The sequence below is a fragment of the Aspergillus udagawae genome, assembly GCF_001078395.1.
Source record: "Aspergillus udagawae IFM 46973 DNA, scaffold_4, whole genome shotgun sequence".
Lineage (NCBI taxonomy): Eukaryota > Fungi > Ascomycota > Eurotiomycetes > Eurotiales > Aspergillaceae > Aspergillus > Aspergillus udagawae.
Genome location: NW_025091267.1, coordinates 2,619,414 through 2,639,003, shown reverse-complemented (window position 1 = coordinate 2,639,003; position 19,590 = coordinate 2,619,414). Strand labels below are relative to the sequence as shown.

General features: G+C 49.0%; 5 protein-coding genes across 5 annotated transcripts; 4 read left to right on the top strand and 1 right to left on the bottom strand.

Annotated features, from left to right (window-relative positions):
• Positions 1 to 822: 822 nt before the first annotated feature.
• Aud_006302 (1-(5-phosphoribosyl)-5- ((5-phosphoribosylamino)methylideneamino)imidazole-4-carboxamide isomerase HIS6) lies at positions 823 to 1,735 on the bottom strand (the record flags this gene model as incomplete). The annotated part of the gene is made up of 3 exons (XM_043291205.1): positions 823 to 1,106; positions 1,161 to 1,347; positions 1,436 to 1,735. 3 exons carry the CDS (start codon positions 1,733 to 1,735, stop codon positions 823 to 825), a joined length of 771 nt encoding a protein of 256 aa, XP_043147140.1.
• A 202-nt stretch (positions 1,736 to 1,937) lies between these two features.
• On the top strand, positions 1,938 to 2,897 carry Aud_006301 (uncharacterized protein; the record flags this gene model as incomplete). Its single annotated transcript, XM_043291204.1, has 2 exons — positions 1,938 to 2,279; positions 2,343 to 2,897. The coding sequence occupies 2 exons, from the start codon at positions 1,938 to 1,940 to the stop codon at positions 2,895 to 2,897; spliced, it is 897 nt and encodes a 298-aa protein (XP_043147139.1).
• Positions 2,898 to 10,902: 8,005 nt separating this feature from the next.
• Positions 10,903 to 13,301, top strand: steA (sexual development transcription factor SteA; the record flags this gene model as incomplete). Its single annotated transcript, XM_043291203.1, has 5 exons — positions 10,903 to 11,026; positions 11,110 to 11,209; positions 11,274 to 12,794; positions 12,912 to 12,995; positions 13,052 to 13,301. The coding sequence occupies 5 exons, from the start codon at positions 10,903 to 10,905 to the stop codon at positions 13,299 to 13,301; spliced, it is 2,079 nt and encodes a 692-aa protein (XP_043147138.1).
• Positions 13,302 to 14,652: 1,351 nt separating this feature from the next.
• Aud_006299 (putative sucrose transporter) lies at positions 14,653 to 16,764 on the top strand (the record flags this gene model as incomplete). Its single annotated transcript, XM_043291202.1, has 4 exons — positions 14,653 to 14,849; positions 14,926 to 14,965; positions 15,042 to 15,363; positions 15,425 to 16,764. 4 exons carry the CDS (start codon positions 14,653 to 14,655, stop codon positions 16,762 to 16,764), a joined length of 1,899 nt encoding a protein of 632 aa, XP_043147137.1.
• Positions 16,765 to 17,171: 407 nt separating this feature from the next.
• Aud_006298 (bifunctional K:H/Na:H antiporter NHX1) lies at positions 17,172 to 19,589 on the top strand (the record flags this gene model as incomplete). The annotated part of the gene is made up of 5 exons (XM_043291201.1): positions 17,172 to 17,214; positions 17,345 to 17,377; positions 17,441 to 17,590; positions 17,664 to 18,323; positions 18,373 to 19,589. The coding sequence occupies 5 exons, from the start codon at positions 17,172 to 17,174 to the stop codon at positions 19,587 to 19,589; spliced, it is 2,103 nt and encodes a 700-aa protein (XP_043147136.1).
• Between the last annotated feature and the right edge of the window lies 1 nt (position 19,590).

The following is a 19,590-nucleotide window of genomic DNA, read 5'->3' as shown; positions in this document are numbered from 1 at the left end:
TTTGGCATGTGAGGTCCAATGAGCGTCGTCTACCCGTCACTTCCGTCATCCACTGGCGAAAGCATCAATATGATTTCGATCTTCAACAATAATTCCATGAGACAAACAGAATTCCAGGGTCCTTCAATTGATCAGACGACAACGCACATGCTGAATCAAGCATTTCCAAGAGATCTAAAAATAAACTCAGTCCTCCCTGTATGGCGCGAAACAGATGGTCTGGAGTCGTCCGTGTACATGAACGTCAGCCGGATGTATGAGGATTACAAAACGAATATTGTCTGTGGGACATAATAAAAAAATTGATTGATTGTCACAGTTTACCTCATTACAGTTGACTCCCAGCTACTACTAGAATATGCCGTAGCAGAGGGTTTGATTGAGATTTGGGCTCTTATTCAGGAGGCATACCAAGCTTCTACCGAATAGCAAGAGGCTGGCATTGAACGCGTACCCGCCGGCTGAGTCTTTGAAGAAGGAAAAGAAAACGAGGAGAAAGACAAACGAGCTCACCATCCTGATGCGAAAGAACATCAGAAATCCGACGTTTAGGTGTAAATGCCGGATAGCAAAAGAAGCTGGATTCCGTCCATTCTCATTCTGTACTTCAGCACCGGAACGTTCGTGCCGGCCACGAACACGAGACTTTATCCTCAGGCTGACGATTCGACACTCAGTTAATGAGAGGCACCTTTCGCTTCGTATTGAACAGAGTTAGCTCATGAGCACATTATTGTATGAGTGATCTTCCTCATGGAGCTTCCCAATAGAGGTTTGCTCTATCTATATATATGCCAGCAATAGTTCCTGTATGAGACATATTCAATGCTGTTGATTCCACCGTACACACTCATCGAACGTTACACCCGAGCCACCAAAGATATCCAAAGCACTACCAATAGTCAAGTCGACCTTTCCATGACTGCTCAAGTGGACCTTTTCAAGATCCTGCAGACTTCGGGCCCCACCAGCGTATGTGATGGGTATTGAGCACCATTCGGCCAGCTTCGCCACAAGCTCTTCATCAATACCCTGCTGTAGCCCTTCCACATCCGCAGCATGAATGAGGAACTCGGAGCAATACGGCTCAAGCATTGAGATTGATTCTGGGACAAGGTTAGCTTCGGAGTGGTGAGAAGAACAAAGAAATTGAAGTATACCCTGGTTAATCTCCATTTCTGTGATCGTCTGCCAGCGGTTCATGGCCACGAACCATGTGTTGTCCTTTCTGCGACAGCTGAGATCCAAGACCAGCCTGGATCTGTCACCTCCTAGGGCTGTGAGAACAGACTGCAATCGTTCAAGAGAGAACTTTCCTTCCAGGAAAAGGAAGGAGGTAATTATAACCTACAAAAAGATGAGTTACAGATTCATTTTACCAAGCGAGAGCACACATGGTTCAACCATATACAGCCAGAGTGAGAAGAGGACCTACCTTGTCCGCACCCTGGTCAATCCAATACTGAGCATTCTTGTCATTTATCCCCCCCGCAACCTGTAGCCCTCCTGGCCACGTACGGAGCGCTTCTTTTGCAGCTTCATCGTTGCCAGGTCCGAGCATCACAACGTGACCACCACGCAGTTCATGCTTCCGATATAATTCTGCATAGTGACTGGCAGGGAGCTTTGATACATAATTTGTTTTTAGGTCCGAGTCCCTATCACTCAGGGTGCCTCCAACAATCTGTTTCACTTGACCCGAATGAAGGTCGATACAAGGCCGAAACTTGGTCATCTTGTCAGATTCAATCCGTTCCCACAGAATGGTTGCTGGCAATAGTGGTAACATCCACAGTTGTCTTGATAGGACGAGGGGCAGCGCTTATCTTATCGCACGTGACCAATAGTTTGTCCGAAAAAATGAAGCGGTCAAGGAGCTTCGAGCGATGACCCAGATTCTACTTACACTACGCCTGCACTAAACAAATCAATTCGAAATGATCGGAAAAAGAAAGAGAGATACAGCCATTGTGTCAAGATCGCCCAAGACAGAAGACGAAGAACAGTCCTCTACTGTCGCAGACACCTCTGCTCATGACCTGTTCCGGAAATTTTTCGAGGCTCAATTTGAGCCCTTGGAGTTGCCCGGTGGACAGATCAATCGCGAGCAAGAGTCGCAAGAGGACGAGCAGGATTGCAGTGATGGATTGGAGTCTGGATCGGAATGGGATGGTGTGTCCGAGGAGGATGAAGGCAACCACGTTGAGGTTGTCGAGCACCAGGATAGAGCCACGAAGGACAAGGAAATACTGGACAAGAAAGCCCGGAAAGCTTTTATGGTATGTTTTCTAGATGGGATTTAGAATAAGGCATGGTTATACTAAGCTCTACGAAACTGCCAGACCGCAAAGCCACCTACATTGTCGATGGAATCGACAACCACAAAACCTGCTTCTAAAATGACCAAGAACGAAAAGGAGGATGACGATGATGCTATGGATGCGGAACACCTAAAGAATGATCTTGCTTTGCAACGATTGCTCAAGGAGTCTCACCTTTTGGACTCCGCATCGGAACTTGCGCCAACCGGCAAAAACCGTCTGAAAGCGCTAGACCTGAGGATGCAGTCTCTCGGGGCCAAAACATCGCTCTATCACCAGAATATGCCTTCGTCGCTCCGTAGGGGGATCAAAGCCAAGGCACTGACGAAGGAGGAGAAGCGACGACGAGAAGCTAAGGAGAATGGAATCATTCTGGAGAAGCCGACGCACAAGTCGAAAGTCAGCAAGGGCCGGCGAGAACGTGGCATCGCAGGTCCTGGCATCGGAAAGCTCTCAGGTGGAACCTTGAATTTGAGCCAGCGAGACATTGCCGCGGTTCAAAGCTCGCGCCGGTCAAGTAGAAGAGGCACAAGTAGAGGAGGCAGAGGGAAAACGAAGACAAGGGGACGGCGTTAAGCCGACTCCCCAAGATGTTGGCACCTGTGTCGCCTGAGGTTGTCAAGTCACAAGGGTCTCTTGCAATCTGGCGATTGCCATGGCATCGTTCTAGGTCACGACAGAGAAGGTCCAGCTATGGACTGCCACTGCTATCCCCGGAAGGCTCTTGATGACTCTCGACCTGTTTGCGAAATTCTCGGTCCATTCCTTGCCACTATCGTCGCCACTGACGGAGCTATTGATCACTAGCATAGCCATTACTCGAGACAGCCTCTTTGAGCTGCATTAGCTTGCGAAGCCATTCCGCCGCTGTGCAGCAGTCGTTTCGCTATGTAACAGAGAGCGACGCCTGAAAATTGATATCGCTCCCCATTTCGCCAGTTCATTCGTGTGCCTCTAGTTTGGGACTAAGAAACCTTATTCTCCAGTCTTATTCTAGGAAATATTTGTCGAAGCACGTTCTAACACCTCAGTGGAAGTTTTGTGACTGTTCGGGTAAAAAAAAAGTGGTCCGAACTGGTGCACTGTTCCAGATATGGTGAAACCTCCGCTTTCCGGGTTGCGATAGGACTGAAACGCCCCCTGAATTCGAGAACCCTGTCGTTCACTTGTTTGGGATTAGTTTGTGGAGCCGTCACTTTTTGGCTTGCTAGTTGCTACAGAGTGCGAACTTTTATGGGGCAGAAGTACTCCGTAAGACTCTGGAAAAGCAATCAAGAGACCTATCTACTCCGTACCTAATCGTGGTTTCAGATCATCCGAGAAGCTCCAGGCCCAGCTGCAGAGACTGCTTTTTTAGTCTTGACTACTGCATTGATGACAACATGACATTGATACTCCGTATTTTCGCTCCAAATTCCACCGCCACAAAGTATCTTGACTCGAAGTCGAGTCTGTGACCTAGATAGTGTATGAATGAAAGTTACACGGTCTCTTCCGATCTCGCGAGCTATCTGGTTAGGCCTTGCCACCGCGACGCTCCAAAACCGAGAAATGACCGGATCTTCCCCCAGGTCTGGCCATGTCTGTGCCCTCCTTCGCCAATCGTCAGCACATACCAGATCTAGACTACCTATCTAAGTGACGTCTTGGTATCTAGAGGTAGTCCATCACCAGCAAAACTGTGGTTTTTGACTCGACGACCTCGTCCGAGGCATGCTCATAGTGCCGTGAATGCAGATATCAACAGAGAATCATAAGCTCAAGCACTCCGGCTCTCGCCCTCTAGTTTGACTGAAGGATGGTTTGAGCTCTCCGCACAGAAGATGAAGTGCCTAGTCTCATGTAGCTAGCTAACGATCTAATGCAAGTCGGAGTTGTAGAGGAACATGCCTACTGGCTTTCTCGCCGACGATGCACCCAAGATGTTCAGATGTGGTCATGGCGAGCCCCTCCCGGTTGCCACCATGTAACCATATCGACCGTAGCGTGAATACCATATGCCATAGTATGCATATGCAATACCTGTACTGGGGGTAGTACACGAAGAACCTACACAGTCTCTACCAAGCAATACTATCTACAGATTAATAATCATGGAGGTCTTGACCCCGTCGCTGTGATTGCTCAACGGCAACCTTCAGGTGCCTGTTTCAGAATCTGCAATAAACCCCTCTCGGCACGTCGCACCCTCGAAGGCGCTGCCAACGGCGCAGTCAGTGATTATCAGCAGACCAGCGAATCAGCCATCCACTGACATGACTACGAGTCAAGACTAAGACTTGAGATCTATCTTTAGTGTCGAGGACTCCATTTTGAATATAAGGAGTTTAAGGGCATCCTGTTGCTGGATAGGGAATGGTCGATCGTTCATCGAGGCCATTGCTGGTCATGTTGACTCGCAGAAGGTGGAGAATTGGCCTATGCCTTGGTTTTGGATACGGCCTTAGTTCCTACCTGGAAATGGTCCCAGTTAGTAGTGTCTATGACTTCTTGGTTACTAACGTGCTTCGGACAGGGAACAGAACGCCCAACACGCGAGGGAAAAAAACAAAGCATATCTATATGGCTCAATGATGAGAGTACTAATCAGAAAACAAGATGAAAACCCTGTCGATAATACTGAAGTTGATAACCTTCTCGGTGTAAGGTGGTAGTGTCAACGACCCAGGATACGTAATCACCGCAAGTAGTGCTCAACACCTTGCTTGGCATTCGGTGGATGGATTATGGATACCCTGAGCACCACGATGTCGCGATGTAAGACATTGTGGTTGATCTAAGAGACAGCGCAAACTTAATCTCTTCCGTTTTGACATCCGAGGTTTGTGGTTTGAGCCTGCGAAGGGGCCTTTCGGTCTGCCAAAACAATTCTCCCCAACAGCCTCATACCTCCTCATTGTTGGAGTGGGTCCATGATCACAGGAAGCGATTAATGCAAAGTCTGCTGACTTGGCATGACACTCCTTGGTTTCAGACTTTTTTTTTCTAGCTTCAACAGCAGTTTTGCGACTTACTTGGAAGACTATGGTTGATGGAGCGAGACTACTAAGAGAGTTTCTCGGATGTTTATCAGGATCCGGGATAGTCGATCAACCGAGGAGGATCTCCCAACTTCCCAAGCGGCTGTCTGTGTGAGGGGAAACTTGGAAAGCAGCGTTCTCATGGCGATCACGTTCGATTTTGGTACGCATTCTTCCATGAATAATCAGGAAGGACGGCCTGAGAAGTGAGAAGACTTCAACAGGCGGATTATTATTGGCGATATTATGATATGCAGGTTCCGCCTAACCGACAGAGATCGATACGATTCCCCGCAAGTTCTTAGCAGTTCGATGCTGCAATAAGGAGCACTAAAAGTTACTAAAGTAAGGCACGGAGTGACTACGGAGAGCCTAACCTGGTATGAGGCCTCTAGGCTGAGGCCCGAGGACACAACCACCCAGTGCATACGGAATGATAGTCGCATAATCTGATGGTGAAGGATTCGAGTAGAGAGAGAATTCGCATCAAAACTTGACTTTGCGACGGCAATAAGATAAAGAGTTCAAGAGCACTACTTGCACTCTCACTGTGCTTTGCGGGTAGATACGGACTCGTCTACGATGTAATACCAGCGGCGGGTGAGAGACCAGTGATCAGCACTTGTCTCGATCTTCAGAGCCTCGAGGTTTCCCTTATTCTCTTCCCAGCCGCCCGATTTTTCTCACTACGGGGGATTTTGCCGTCAGCATTGACACGGGTAGGGTAATCGAGTCCACAGTGCGCCCTAGCTAGGCTGCCTGGTTACCCTGCTAGTATCGACATACTCCGTACTAGTTACAACATCATATCATCGTCGTTCTTTCTCAAGGTTCTGGAACCTTTTCTAGTGGTTTCAGAACGGGTGATCAAACTGCACGTGCTGAGTCAAGTTACTTCGGGAAATACGAAAAAGAAATACGAAAAGAGACCCATAGTTGAAAGTTTGTTCACAGCCATGACAGATGTTGCCTATTGCTGTAGAAGACTCTGGGCAGTCACTATGGACGTGTGCAACAACCCATGCACCCGATGATGATCACCTAACCTGAAGCTCCTGACCATGATTACTCACTAGTAAATATACTAGTATATATGAGTGTGTGTCCAATTCTGCAGGTTAAGACCATGCGACGGAGAACCGCTAAGCATGTAGATACTAGTAGTAAATAATAACTACTCCGCAGTACGTAGACACTACGGGAGAAGTACCAAGATAGTTTTCTGGACGCTTTGAATTGTGAATGGAACTATTTTCGATCTAGGCTGAATTGCCTGATACGGAAAGAGTTAGGGCTTACAACACTCGTTTCCCCTTTACCCCTGGTGGATCTCAGCCGGTAGGAAAGCCTCTGGCATCAACTTTCAAGTCCCCCAACAAAGACTATAACACTTTGGACTACATACAAATGTATGTACGGAGTAGTTTCAAGCTTCCTCTAGCCAACTGAGAACTTTAGGTGACCTTGACCTTTGAGCTGAGGAGAAAGCTCTCAAGTTCTGTCTAAATACGGTAGACGTCAAAACCGGACAACAGCGTTCGTCTTCCCTTCAAGTACTCACTCTGTGCTATTCGAATCGGCGTTTGGGCCAGTCCTGCCCATGCAATCGAATCCCCGCGGAAAAGGTCTACTGACCGTCTCGAGTCATGGCCGCTTCATTAGCCTCCTATGCAGATCTCCCCTGTAGCATACCAATCACAACCTCCTTAAAACCTCACCTCCACACTCAACAGAGAAGCATCTGCGCTTGGGTCGTGATCTTCTCTGTAGGTACTCTCCTGTCGCACTCTCTGCACTGTTGGGTAGTAGTAGGAATCACAAATCCTTGAAGTCCATCGCTCAAAACTGTGGAGTGTATGCAGTCTACCGCCTCTGAGTAGCTGAACTCCGAAGCAATCAGTTGATACAGGAGCGATCGGACCAATGATGGTTGCCATTGCAGTGTCATCGGCTTATATAGACCCGGGGACGGAGTTAGATTGCCGTAGGCCCGCAGCAAGTACACATGCAACCATAGAAGTGTCTTCACATATGAAATGGAATTTCATTTCAATGTGACAAGTCAAAGCCGAAGTTCTAAACACAGCTTCTGCAGCATGACAGCGGACAAGGTGGTCCAGGAACAGAGAATGATAGTTCAAGCAAGCACTCTGAAGATACCATAACGTTGCCTTTTTTTATCAACCCTAGTCTAGCAAGGCAGGTTAGCTTAGTCGATCATCGTTATGATCCGACAGTCGAGTATAGACGCGTCTGATCACTTTCGCCCAAGGCAGTGAGGATACACAGTATCTGAGTGAATGGCAGGATGACATGTACAGAAGATGGCACTGGTATGTGGCAATTTGATGACCTCACTTCATAGTATCCAAGTATGCTTTGATAGTACAGAGTATGGAGTACCCTCCATAGATTATGTTCTGTGGCGAGAGTGAGGGCCGTCATCTCATTGCTACGATAACCCCTTCCAGTCACCATGATCAAGCCGGAATTGACCCCAAGTCAAAGGATCCCTTCATCATTTAATAACGATGATCCAGTATTCCGTATCGGCGATAGCCTGGATCAATGAATCATGAGTCTAGAACTTATGGTTTGAGCGTTGGATGATATGTGCTTCAACATTCCTCTGCTGGAGTCCAGTGTTCTCTTCAAGTTGGTAGATTGACGAGCCATTTTTCTTTGTTAATCTGCACGAAGATGATCTCTTACCATGGTGTTATTGTCTACTGATCATCTCATACCTAGCTGGCAGGCTGTTGTGTGCACTGTGGAGTACCATGTATGTTCCTAAGGTGCACTATTGCCACTGCCAGTCTGCCACCAACCGGCTCAGGTTGGACTGGGATTTAGCGGTACCTCATTGGCTGAGGGTAAGCGCTCATCTGAGTCTTGAAACACAGGGCGGATGCTTCACATTTGTTTTCCCGCGCCTGTTTTAACTGAATGGAGGCTTGGCATTCTTGAATATGGGGCCAAGAGTTGACCAACCAACGGGCAACGGCACCTTCCCGAGTACCTGTCGATTCCTTGACTGACAAGTTGATAGATCGCTTGATTGCACTGATCATGACAAAAGAAAAGCTAAAAGCACTACCACAAAAGTAAATGTAGCTAGCTCTACATAGCTATGACAAGTGCCCACGACAGAAGCTTGGTGTGTTACGTGATTTTAACTTGAGGTTATGGACATGTGATTGTCCCAATTTTGAGACTTTTAACTGCGCTCAGTGATCACGACTATATGTGCACTCTGGATGCAAATGGTTAAAAGAGACCAGATCATACGGCAGAGAAAAGGGAGGGCACTCAATTAAAGTAGCCGCTGAGATGATTAGACCTTTCTGTAAGGTACAGTAGGGTAGTCCGGACTCCTGACAGTCAGCTTGCAGACTGCACCTGCATCACTGCAGAATGACCCTCAAATTAAAATGCTATAGGCTGATTGAATGTCTGAAGGTAGTGATCTCTAGATCAGAGCGATGATCAATGGCTGTGGCTCTCTATCTGATCATATCAGGTACTGTAAATGACCTTGTCTACAAAATAAATAATCCGTGATTGATATAAATACTTTTGTTGCACTACCAAAGCATCACTCCTTTACATAATTGTCAATGCAATCATTCTTTACCTTCCATGGAAAGCCCCTTATTTCCTGTTTCGGTGACATATCCGAAATACGGGCTCCGAAAGAAGCTGGGTCCAAATTAGCCTCCTATCTCATTGATTCCAGAATGCAACTGTCCGGTAGTCGCCTTTGCCTCTCCCGATCTCCACTTCACTATATTCTCGGCAGACTGGGTTTTCAAGCTGTAGATAGACCTTTCGATGTAGATAATCTACAGAGTTGTCAGGCTACGACCGCAGTCCATCTATTGTATGGGCCATAGGGTATTTTTGTATTATCAGTATCATCTGGCCCTCATACCATTGGGACGTACAGCACAGCTTACCATGGAGTTTTTTGGGGCCCGGCCGTTGGCCCTAATAACGGCATGACTCTCTGTCAAATTTGGGCTTGACAAGCCCATTTGCAAGCAAACCTAGCTGCAGATCCGCACCAACTATCGGTTTTCGCTGTGCAAGAATACAAATAAAAATATACTTGATCCAGAAGAATCACCCGAAAGGCCCCCGGAACTCCAATAATAAGAAGAGGGGGCAATGGCACCCAAGTGCAGGGTAGGCAGGAAATGGGATCAATGGAAGTTGTCCTTGACCTGGGTACGGATTAGCCCCGCTTGTCACAAGAGGTACAGCCAGACGGTAAGTAACTGTTCGAATACTAATAATCTTTCAACTTGTTTCTAAATTCAGCCGGGACGAGTGGATCTTTCCATGTGTGTAGTGGATCATGGTTCCCAACTTGGTAAGGTGTAGTATGGTAAGCCGTAATTAAGCTGTAACGTACCACGTATTGAGGCTGCAAAGGTCCCCATCTATTGTTTACTTTGTAGGCAATTGGACAGTCCCTGGCGCCTGTCTCCATTTTCCCCTACCTACCGTACCTTTTATGGAGTTATCCGTGAGATTACGCCCATGGATTATGGCACTGGAAGCCCTGCTGTTTTTCTGATGGCGTGTCCACCAGAAGGCCCCAAGCACCTAACCAAGCGTACAACTGGGCGACTGGTCGGTCGGCGGTCCCTTTTCTCAAGGTCCAAAAAACCGATCAGTATTAGTTATTCTCATTATTTGTATATAATTATTATTCTGATAAAATATTTATTTAGTTGTTACTTGTTAGCTTCTTTTCTGTCCCTCTTCTTTTTTAATTAATTTTTTATTTTTTATTTTGATTTATTTCAGAAATATCAGGCTTTATTATTATTCTTATTATATTACTCCAACCATCTATCATTCGCCGTCATTGCGCTAGCCAGCCAGTCTTGCTTGAAATCACCTCCTCTCATATCCAACAACACTGTCAAAAAGGACCTGGAAGACCTACCTCATTCTTCAGCCATCTTACTCTCTCCCTTTCTTCCCCCCCTTTCCCCTCCTCTCCCCATCCAACTCGCATCAAACCTCCTTCGTTTCTTTTTCCTTTCATTTTCGCCGTGCGAGAAGTTATCATTCGAAGAGAATTGAAACTGGGCTGGCCCACCTCAACTCTCCGTAGCCCTCATTTTTATCTGATATCACTCTCCCGCCTCGGTGTTCCCCCCTTCTTTGTTGGCGAGTATAGCATCGTCAGCGCCTACAACTCTTCCTTGTCCTGGGAGGCTGGTACTCTCTTTACTGTGTCTGGATAATCGCTGCGTTTTGCATTCGACCGCGGCCATTGTTTCATACACACTCGTTTTCTTTTTTTTGCTTGATCTTTTTCTACTATATTCTTTATTTTCACCGATCTCTTCCCGTCGAGAGCCGTTTTAAGGGAAGTTGTTTTGAGTGTGCGTATACCCGCTTCCTTTGAATTTGTTTTCACTAGAAGCCATGACACCAATCCTTTCATCCAAATATGAACGGCTCCTTGGGCCTATTGCCGTCAGACCTATAATCTCCAGCGCTCGGCTGACGATTATCCGCAGATTACCTCTTTCACGAAAGTGAAAATGTATACTCAACATAGTGCCCAAATGGCACCCCCGCAAAAACCGGAGACGTTTATGTTGTCGAACGAAGCGCAACAAAGTCTCCCTCACGATGCGCAAGTCGCGCTTCAACAGGTTGACAATCGTAAGTTGATGATCTACTTTCATTAGCAAAGTCTTTGCTTCTTACTTGTTAGGCTATTGAACGCTTGCTGACAACAGTCATAGTGAAGTACTTCCTTCTTTCGGCGCCGGTAGACTGGCCAAGGGATCAACTGATTCGCCGATTTCTACTGCCCACCGGCGATTATATTTCCTGCGTTCTCTGGTTAGTTTGATTGCCGAGTTCAGCAAAGCTAAAAAGGTGGATTTTGTAGGCTGATTAGTGGCAGGAACAATCTATTCCACATCTCCGGCACTGATATCGTCCGATGCCTCGCCTTTCGTTTTCAAGCCTTTGGCCGGCCGGTCAAAAACTCGAAGAAGTTTGAGGAGGGTATCTTCTCCGATCTTCGAAATCTGAAAGCTGGCACCGATGCGACACTCGAAGAACCCAAAAGCCCCTTTCTCGATTTTCTCTATAAGAACAACTGCATCAGAACACAAAAGAAGCAGAAGGTCTTCTACTGGTACAGCGTGCCACATGATAGGCTTTTCCTCGATGCGCTGGAACGTGACCTGAAGAGGGAGAAGATGGGGCAGGAGGCGACCACTCTTGCGGTCAGCGAGCCGGCCTTGTCGTTTGAATTTGACTCGTCGCAGTCGTTGTATGAGCAACTGACAAAGGCACAACAAGCAAATTCATCATCCTTTCACGCGGGTACGACTTTTGGCCAGTCCAACTCCCCAATTGTTCGGACTGTTGACGCAATGCCTCCTCCCCAGATGGCTCCCCAAATGGCTCCTCCCGCGATGCCAGTTCTCCCAGACGATGCTGGCAATCAGGCGATCTACAGTACGATGCCCATGGCTCATCCCCTGACCCAGGCCATAATTAAGCGCGAGCCCGACTATGGGCAGATCCATTATGATCGCAATGGCATCCCGATTCGCATACACCAGCGGCATGCTTCCATGCCTAGTTTTGTTGTCGAGTATTCGCCCGCACCGTCCTTTGTTTCCTCACAGTACGAAGACTACAGCAACCGCGGCTTATCATTCGAACCCGTCACCCCACCACAGCACAGCATTCCACTTGGTCCCGAACCGGCCTACATCGCGAACGAGGACACTGGTCTCTACACGGCGATTCCTGACATTACGTCTGCAGCTGCCTTCAATCCTATGATGCAGCTACCGCCTTCGAATCTCGCAAGCGCTCCTTACCCGATGCCCGCCAGGACATACCATTCGAACGTATATTCAGTGATCGAGGGTTCTCCAACGTACAAGCAACGTCGTCGTCGCTCTTCAATCCCACCCAGTGTCGCGGCCACTGGGCATGCCCAAACGACATCCGCACCATCTCAGCAGATTGCGTATGCCGCTCATAGGCCTAGTGATCTTCGACGTTCCGTCTCAAATTCCGTAGCGCCGGCAGCAGAAGGGGAGGAAACACCTGAAGCTTCCACTCAGGTCGCAAACGGATATGCTTCTGCAGTTCTTCCACAAAGAAATTTGTTGCACGAGATGTCCCGCAACGGGACCCCGCTCTCAAATGTGTCGGAAAATCCTGAGCCGAATCCTCAGATGACGAGCCATCAGGATGACCTGGTCACGCTTCCCAATGGGGAAGCGTATGAGGCAGCTGTGCAGAACAGTGTTTCAAATAAAGTGGAGCGATTCGCTCCTGGCCCCGTTCGCCGCGCCCGAAGCGCTACAATGATGGAGCTAGGACCATATCCTCAGAAGTCCCATTCGTGTCCGATTCCATCGTGCGGGCGGCTTTTCAAGCGATTGGAACATCTAAAACGGTGAGTTGCATATTTTAATCTCCGAGTCTCTTTCGTTCGACCGCTTCTCTGGGACTATCTGCAGGGTGTTCCCCTGCCTTGATTGCTGTAGCCGCCGACTAACACTTAACCGCCCAGGCATGTGCGCACCCACACACAAGAGCGGCCTTACCCCTGTCCTTACTGCAACAAAGCCTTCTCCCGCTCCGACAATCTTGCCCAGTAAGTCTTAATCACCGCCTTACGTCATAGAATCCTCGCTCATTTTTCCCTTGCAGACATCGTCGTATCCACGAGGCTCAACAGGATGGCCAGCAACCGCTTCCTTCACACGACGAGGACCTTGAAAATGAGGAGAACGAACTTGGATCCGACAGAGATTCATCGCCTGGTGAAGCTATGCCCAGTTCTATGGTCAATTCCGTGGGCATGACATCGATGCCGTCGACAATGTCGTTGACCTCTGCGATGCCAAGCATGATGGCTCCCCACATGATCGCTTCTCAGCTCCTACAACAGCAAATCTGAGCAATTACCTTGGGTACGCAAACGGAACTTGGGAATGAAAACGGAAATTGACCACTTGCGTGTATATGGCTATGACCCTCTAATTTATCCAGGTGTCTCATCCCTTCCTACGCTTGGCCCTTGGCCAGACGCAGCATTCCCTGCCTCACGTCACTCAATGGCCCCCAACCTGCAGCAGGCTGGCGGGCTACTTAAGCGTGATGTGAATGTTGAATTTGAAATTTTTCGATCACTTTCATGATGCACATCGAGAACTTTTTTGGAGGCCCTCTGTTTGAGTTCAATGTGGATTTGTGCGCTGATGTGTGTTTTTATCCACGCGATGACTGCTTATCAGCTAGTGTTTGTACTCGGGCTCTGTATGTATTACGGTTGCCGCTGGCCTGGCTTCCATTTTGTCCGTACAGCCTGATTCTTGCGAACTGACACTATGGACACGCGACTTTAGCCAGTTTCTGACGTATGACATTTCTTTTCTGTCTATTTCTCTTTTGTCATTGTGTGCTATGTTCGAGAGTTGGGTTTTGCCTGTATTACTTTTTCCCCCTTTGTTATGGAATCTGGAAGATCGAAACGGAAGGTAATGCGCGATGCGGGCTGGGTCAGAACCGGCGTACAGCTTTTGAGGAAATTTTGTGCAGTATCATGTTCGGACCATCAATTCTGCTTGCCAGTCTGGGATGTGACCGCAACTCAAATCATAGACCGCCGTCTGAGAGATGGAGTTACGTTTAAAATTTGGAGTGGATCAGATGAGTACATAGATCACAGCATATCAATGGCATATCATTTATCATGTCCTTGCGTTGGAACACCTGCAGAGTAAACCCTCCCTAAGCTAATCCTGCAGAGTCTTCCGCATCACTAGGGCGCATCATTCGACCAGCTCACCACTGACCAGCTGCGTTGGTTGTCAGATCTAGATCATCGGGCGGAGTCACGTGCATCGTCTGCTGACGTCGGTCCGATTCTACAAGACACAAGATCACCAGCAGGAGCGACCTCCTTTTTGCTTTGATTGATGGTATTACTAGGTCTTTGCTGGCTATCTTGATGCAAATAGCTCAGTTTCGTAATTCCTCACCATTTTCCCAGCATGCTCCCATCCTAGCGAACCTGCAATAGTTCTCGTCCCTTATCTCCAGATAACAAGTTATTGTCTCTGGATTACCCCAGACTTATGCTATACTACCATTTCACCATTCGCTCCCACCAGCCTAACATTATCTTTCTTTTCTCGCGGTCGCTGACTTCAGAGTTTCACTCCTTGGGCACGGGATAGCCTTGTGTTCACAGGAAAAGTCGGTATCCTAGCTGTGTTCAAACATTTCGGAGCAGCGACATCATATCAATGTCGGGGACGGATGACCGCGTGGTGGACGAGACTTCTCCCCTGGTGGGACCTAACCGTACGGACGATGATGATATTGTGGACTCAATCACAGTCAGCCAAAGGCATCATGGAGTTCCCCAGGGTGATCAATCGGGGAATTTCGCGGAAACGAAGAGTAGCTGGTATCTTTTCTTGTTGACGCTGAGCATTGTTGGGTATGTCCATCCCCATATCTTTGAGGGGGACCTTTCCTTTTTTTGACGTCGCGGCGATATTGACATTATGGTTTAGTTTGCAGGTTGTGTGGTCGGTGGAGCTATCGAATGGATCGGTAGGTGGTCAAGTGTTCACTTTTGGGCGGTGGTTGTTACACGAAGACGGTGTCTGATGGTCCGATACATATGCAGCCTTTCCTTCTGTCCCTTGGAATGAGCAAGGCTCTGCTTGCCTTTGTCTGGATCGCGGGACCCCTGACCGGTACACTTGTGCAACCGTACATCGGCATTCGGAGCGATAACTGTCGGATATCGTGGGGTAAAAGGAAGCCTTTCATGATTGTTGGTGCCGCGGCGACCATTGTGGCGCTCCTTGCGCTTGCATGGGTGCAAGAGATTGTTGGAGGTTTTCTCGGGATTTTTGGCGTCGATCCGGCCTCTGATGGCACTCGGACGACAATAATCTTTCTAGCGACAGTCTTGATGTACTGTCTAGATTTCGCCATCAATACTGGTAAGCACATTTCCACCAAACCGCTGTCAGTTGGCGCATGGATGGTAATATTTCGGTACAGTTCAGGCAGGTATTCGAGCATTCATCGTCGATAATGCTCCCGCTCATCAGCAGGAATCGGCGAACGCTTGGGCTAGTCGGCTTACTGGGGTGGGCAATATCCTTGGATACATCTTTGGATACCTCGATCTGCCCAAAATCTTCCCCTTTTTTGGAAATACTCAGTTCAAGGTGCTCTGTGCATTGTCCTCACTGGCGCTCGGTATTACGCTGGGCATCAGCTGTTCTTATATCCATGAGCGAGACCCAAGGCTCGAAGGACCACCGTCCTCAGATAGTCTTGGACTTGTTGGCTTTTTTCGGCAAGTGTTCAAGTCGATCAAGTTTCTGCCTCCGCAGATCGCCAAGGTTTGTGAGGTTCAGCTTGCGGCCTGGGTTGGCTGGTTTCCGTTTCTATTCTACGCAACGACATACATAGGGCAGCTCTATGTCAATCCTATCTTCGAACGGCATCGAAACTTATCCGAAGATGACATTAATAAGGCCTGGGAAGAAGCCACTCGAATCGGAACGTTTGCACTTTTGATTTACGCAATAATCTCGTTTATTGCTAACATGATCTTGCCGCTCTTTGTTGTCCCGACATACAGGCCGATCACAAGGCCGGAGCAGGCTTACCCGGATACTCCAGAGGAGAGCGAACCCTGTCTATCTAGAAGGATGTCAATCTCAAGTCTGCCCGTCGGTGTCGCCTCAGAACCCGCCTTAGAAACCCCCAGCGGTAAGCCAACTGGAAGTGGAGATGAATCAACATGGTTATCGAAGCTGCAGATACCTGGGCTGACGCTGCGCCGGGCATGGCTTATCTCTCACGTCCTGTTCGCGGTCTGCATGTTTAGCACCTTCTTCATCTCCTCTTATCAGGCTGGATCAGTGGTTATTGGACTCGTGGGCATTTCGTGGGCCTTGACTCTATGGGCTCCCTTCGCCCTGATCTCCGCGGAGGTGTCCCGCATTGATGCGGAGCGTCGGACTCGGCGGCATCAAACAGAGATGGAAATACCTCCTGAACATTATGCCGCTGCGAATGTCGCTGGTGACCACGGTGATGGTGATGATTACGACGAAGATCTAGAGAACGGTGCTCGACCGCGACGCGCCAAGGTCAAGGACCAGGAGGAAAATCTTGCCCAAGCGGGCATCATTCTCGGACTCCATAACGTGGCAGTGTCTGCCCCCCAGATCTTTTCAAGCTTGATTAGTAGTGCTATCTTTAAGGCCTTCCAGAAGCCTAGGGGAGAGCCTTGGGATGACAGTGTTGGATGGGTGCTTAGATTTGGAGGATGTGCTGCTTTAGTTGCGGCTTGGCTGGCCAGTCGCCTTGGGGATCGCGCGGCGTGAATTGAATGTTCCATCATCTCGTAGTCGGGTATTTATCTCCATAGATAGGTACATTGTACTATAAATCCCGTTCTTGCCACAAATACTCTTTATCGAAGATCAAGTCTTCAAATTTTGAGATGTTAAAGGATGGGGGGCGGCCTCCGACAAGCCTTGTGGATATCGGGCTTGGCTTCGGGCGGGCGTCTCCAACATTGACGGCTACCTGTCCCCAAACCAAGGTACTTTACTTTACCTGATCCATCTATCTTTCCCATCGCAACATTCCACCTTGCCACTAATACTTCGTTTCGTTTGTGGTTTGCCCTTCTTGCACTGCATCTGTCAGTTATTATTATGTGCGCCTTGGTTTGGCGTCAGAGACTCGCAGCTGGGGTTAACCGCTTGGTGGTTGTGTGGACTTCATAATGGCGAGCCAACTGATGGGCGACGTCCTTCACCAGCTGATCCGTACGTCCTTCATTGCTGCTTTGATGTCTGCGCCTATGAATTGTTTGCTGTCATTTGACTGGAAACAGTTTTGTTATGGATCATGTAACAGTGATAGTGCCGTGGCTAACCTGTTGTCTTTGTTCTGCAGGGAGAGCCGCCGACTCGGACGAGCCCGATGATGGTACGCGCGTTGATCTCTTATACTCAGAAACCTCTGGGGTCGGTTGCTGATGAGCTATTTCAGATGTTCCCAAAGCCGGAAAGAAAGAGTTCTTCAGCTCCTGGGCTCTTTTCATCCTGATCATGCTGTTGATGTTTGCCCTGTTTACGAGTTATATACTGCAACAAAAGAAGATCCAGGCGGTCCACGAAACGGTTCTGTCAATCTTTGCTGGTACGTTCAACTTTGTCTCTGCTATTATCTGTCTCCCATAAGGGTCGGCGGTCGCTCATGCGCATTAACGCAGGTATGTTTGTCGGGTTGATTATCCGGTTGAGTCCCGAGTCGCCTATACAAGATAGCGTCACTTTCGACTATCAGTTCTTTTTCAACCTTCTCCTTCCTCCTATCATTTTGGCCTCAGGCTACGAGTTACACCAGGCGAATTTTTTCCGCAACATCGGCACTATACTCACCTTTGCTTTTGCGGGGACATTCATCTCCGCGATTGTGCTGGGCTTGGTTCTTTTCATCTGGACACGGATCCCGTTGGATGGTCTGAACATCTCTTTCGTCGAGGCTATATCTGTTGGGGCCACGCTCTCTGCGACGGATCCGGTGACGATCTTGGCCATTTTCAACATCTACAAAGTCGAGCCCAAACTTTACACGGTCATTTTTGGCGAGTCGATTTTGAACGATGCCATTGCCATTGTCTTGTTCGAGACAGCGCAGAAGTATGCGGACAGTGATGCTGGCTCGCTGACGATCCTCAATCTCTTTGAAGCTATCGGACTCTTCCTGCTTGGCTTCTTTGGTAGTATGCTGGTGGGCATGATTGTTGGGATCATGACCGCACTGGGGCTGAAATACACGCACGTTCGTCGCATGCCTAAGATCGAAAGCTGCTTGATTGTCCTCATCGCGTATGCCAGCTATTTCTTTTCGAACGGTGTCCACCTATCCGGTGAGTGTCTTTGGACCTTCTCCAGCGTCCCGGTAACTGACAGGCTTAGGCATCGTCTCTCTGCTGTTTTGTGGTATCACGATGAAACACTACGCCTACTACAACATGTCACGGCGGACGCAGTTGACCACCAAATATCTCTTCCAGGTCATGGCACAATTGTCGGAGAACTTCATCTTCATCTATTTGGGCCTCGATTTGTTGGTCGAAACGAATTTACAATTTAAGCCTCTGTTCATTCTTGTCGCCGTCTTTGGCATCTGCCTTGCCCGTTATCTGGCCGTGTTCCCGTTGTCCAAGGCGATCAATTGGTTCATCCGGTACAGGGCACGCCGTCACGGCTTGGAAGTCGCGGACGAGCTGCCCTTCGCCCATCAAGCAATGTTATTCTGGGCGGGCCTGCGCGGAGCTGTGGGGGTTGCGCTGGCCGCGGGGCTTACAGGGGTGAACGCGCCGGCGTTGCGTGCCACTGTCCTGGTTGTCGTCGTGTTGACCGTCATCATCTTCGGAGGTACGACTGCTCGCATGCTGGAGATTCTTGGGATTCGGACCGGCGTCGTCGAGGAGATTGAGTCCGACGATGAATTCGACATCGAGGTCACCCATGGGGGCACCTATTACAAACGGTCCGACACCGGCCTGGGATATACGCCCCGACGCACGGATTCTACCATTCCCCTGGACGGGATACGGCGATCAGGTCTCGGTGACAGGACCGGCAGCTATTCCAGTGGCAACAACCGCCGCCCTAGCCCGCCCCAGTCGGCTCGGGGCCATGCACGGATGTATTCCAACGCCTACACTTCCAAAGATGCGCGCGATAGATCATCGACGGCGACGCTTCTCGGGAACGGGGCTGGAATTCACAGCGATGGCAGTGCTACTAGTGAGGATGAATTCGGCCTGAGAGCCGTTGGCCGCGGCCGAGGGGCATCAGAGCCGGACCAAGCTGATGCATTTGATTTGGATATCGATGATGGTGCATCTGACGATGATCTACCCCCCTCTGCGCCGGCTGCGGCTTCTAGACTGCGGCGGTCACCGTCACAGGCACAGAATATGATGCCTTCACAAGCTGTTCCTTCGAGCGGAGCGTCACCCACAAGGAGAGAGACAGGACTGAGTGCGAGGGAAGCTCTTCGTGATTTGTTCTCGGGTGGGCCATCTGGCGATCATGCCGCCTGGTTCCGACAGCTGGACGAGGACTTCATCAAGCCGCGGTTGCTTCTAGATCAGTCACACCACAAGGGCCCAGGTGCCGTTTGAG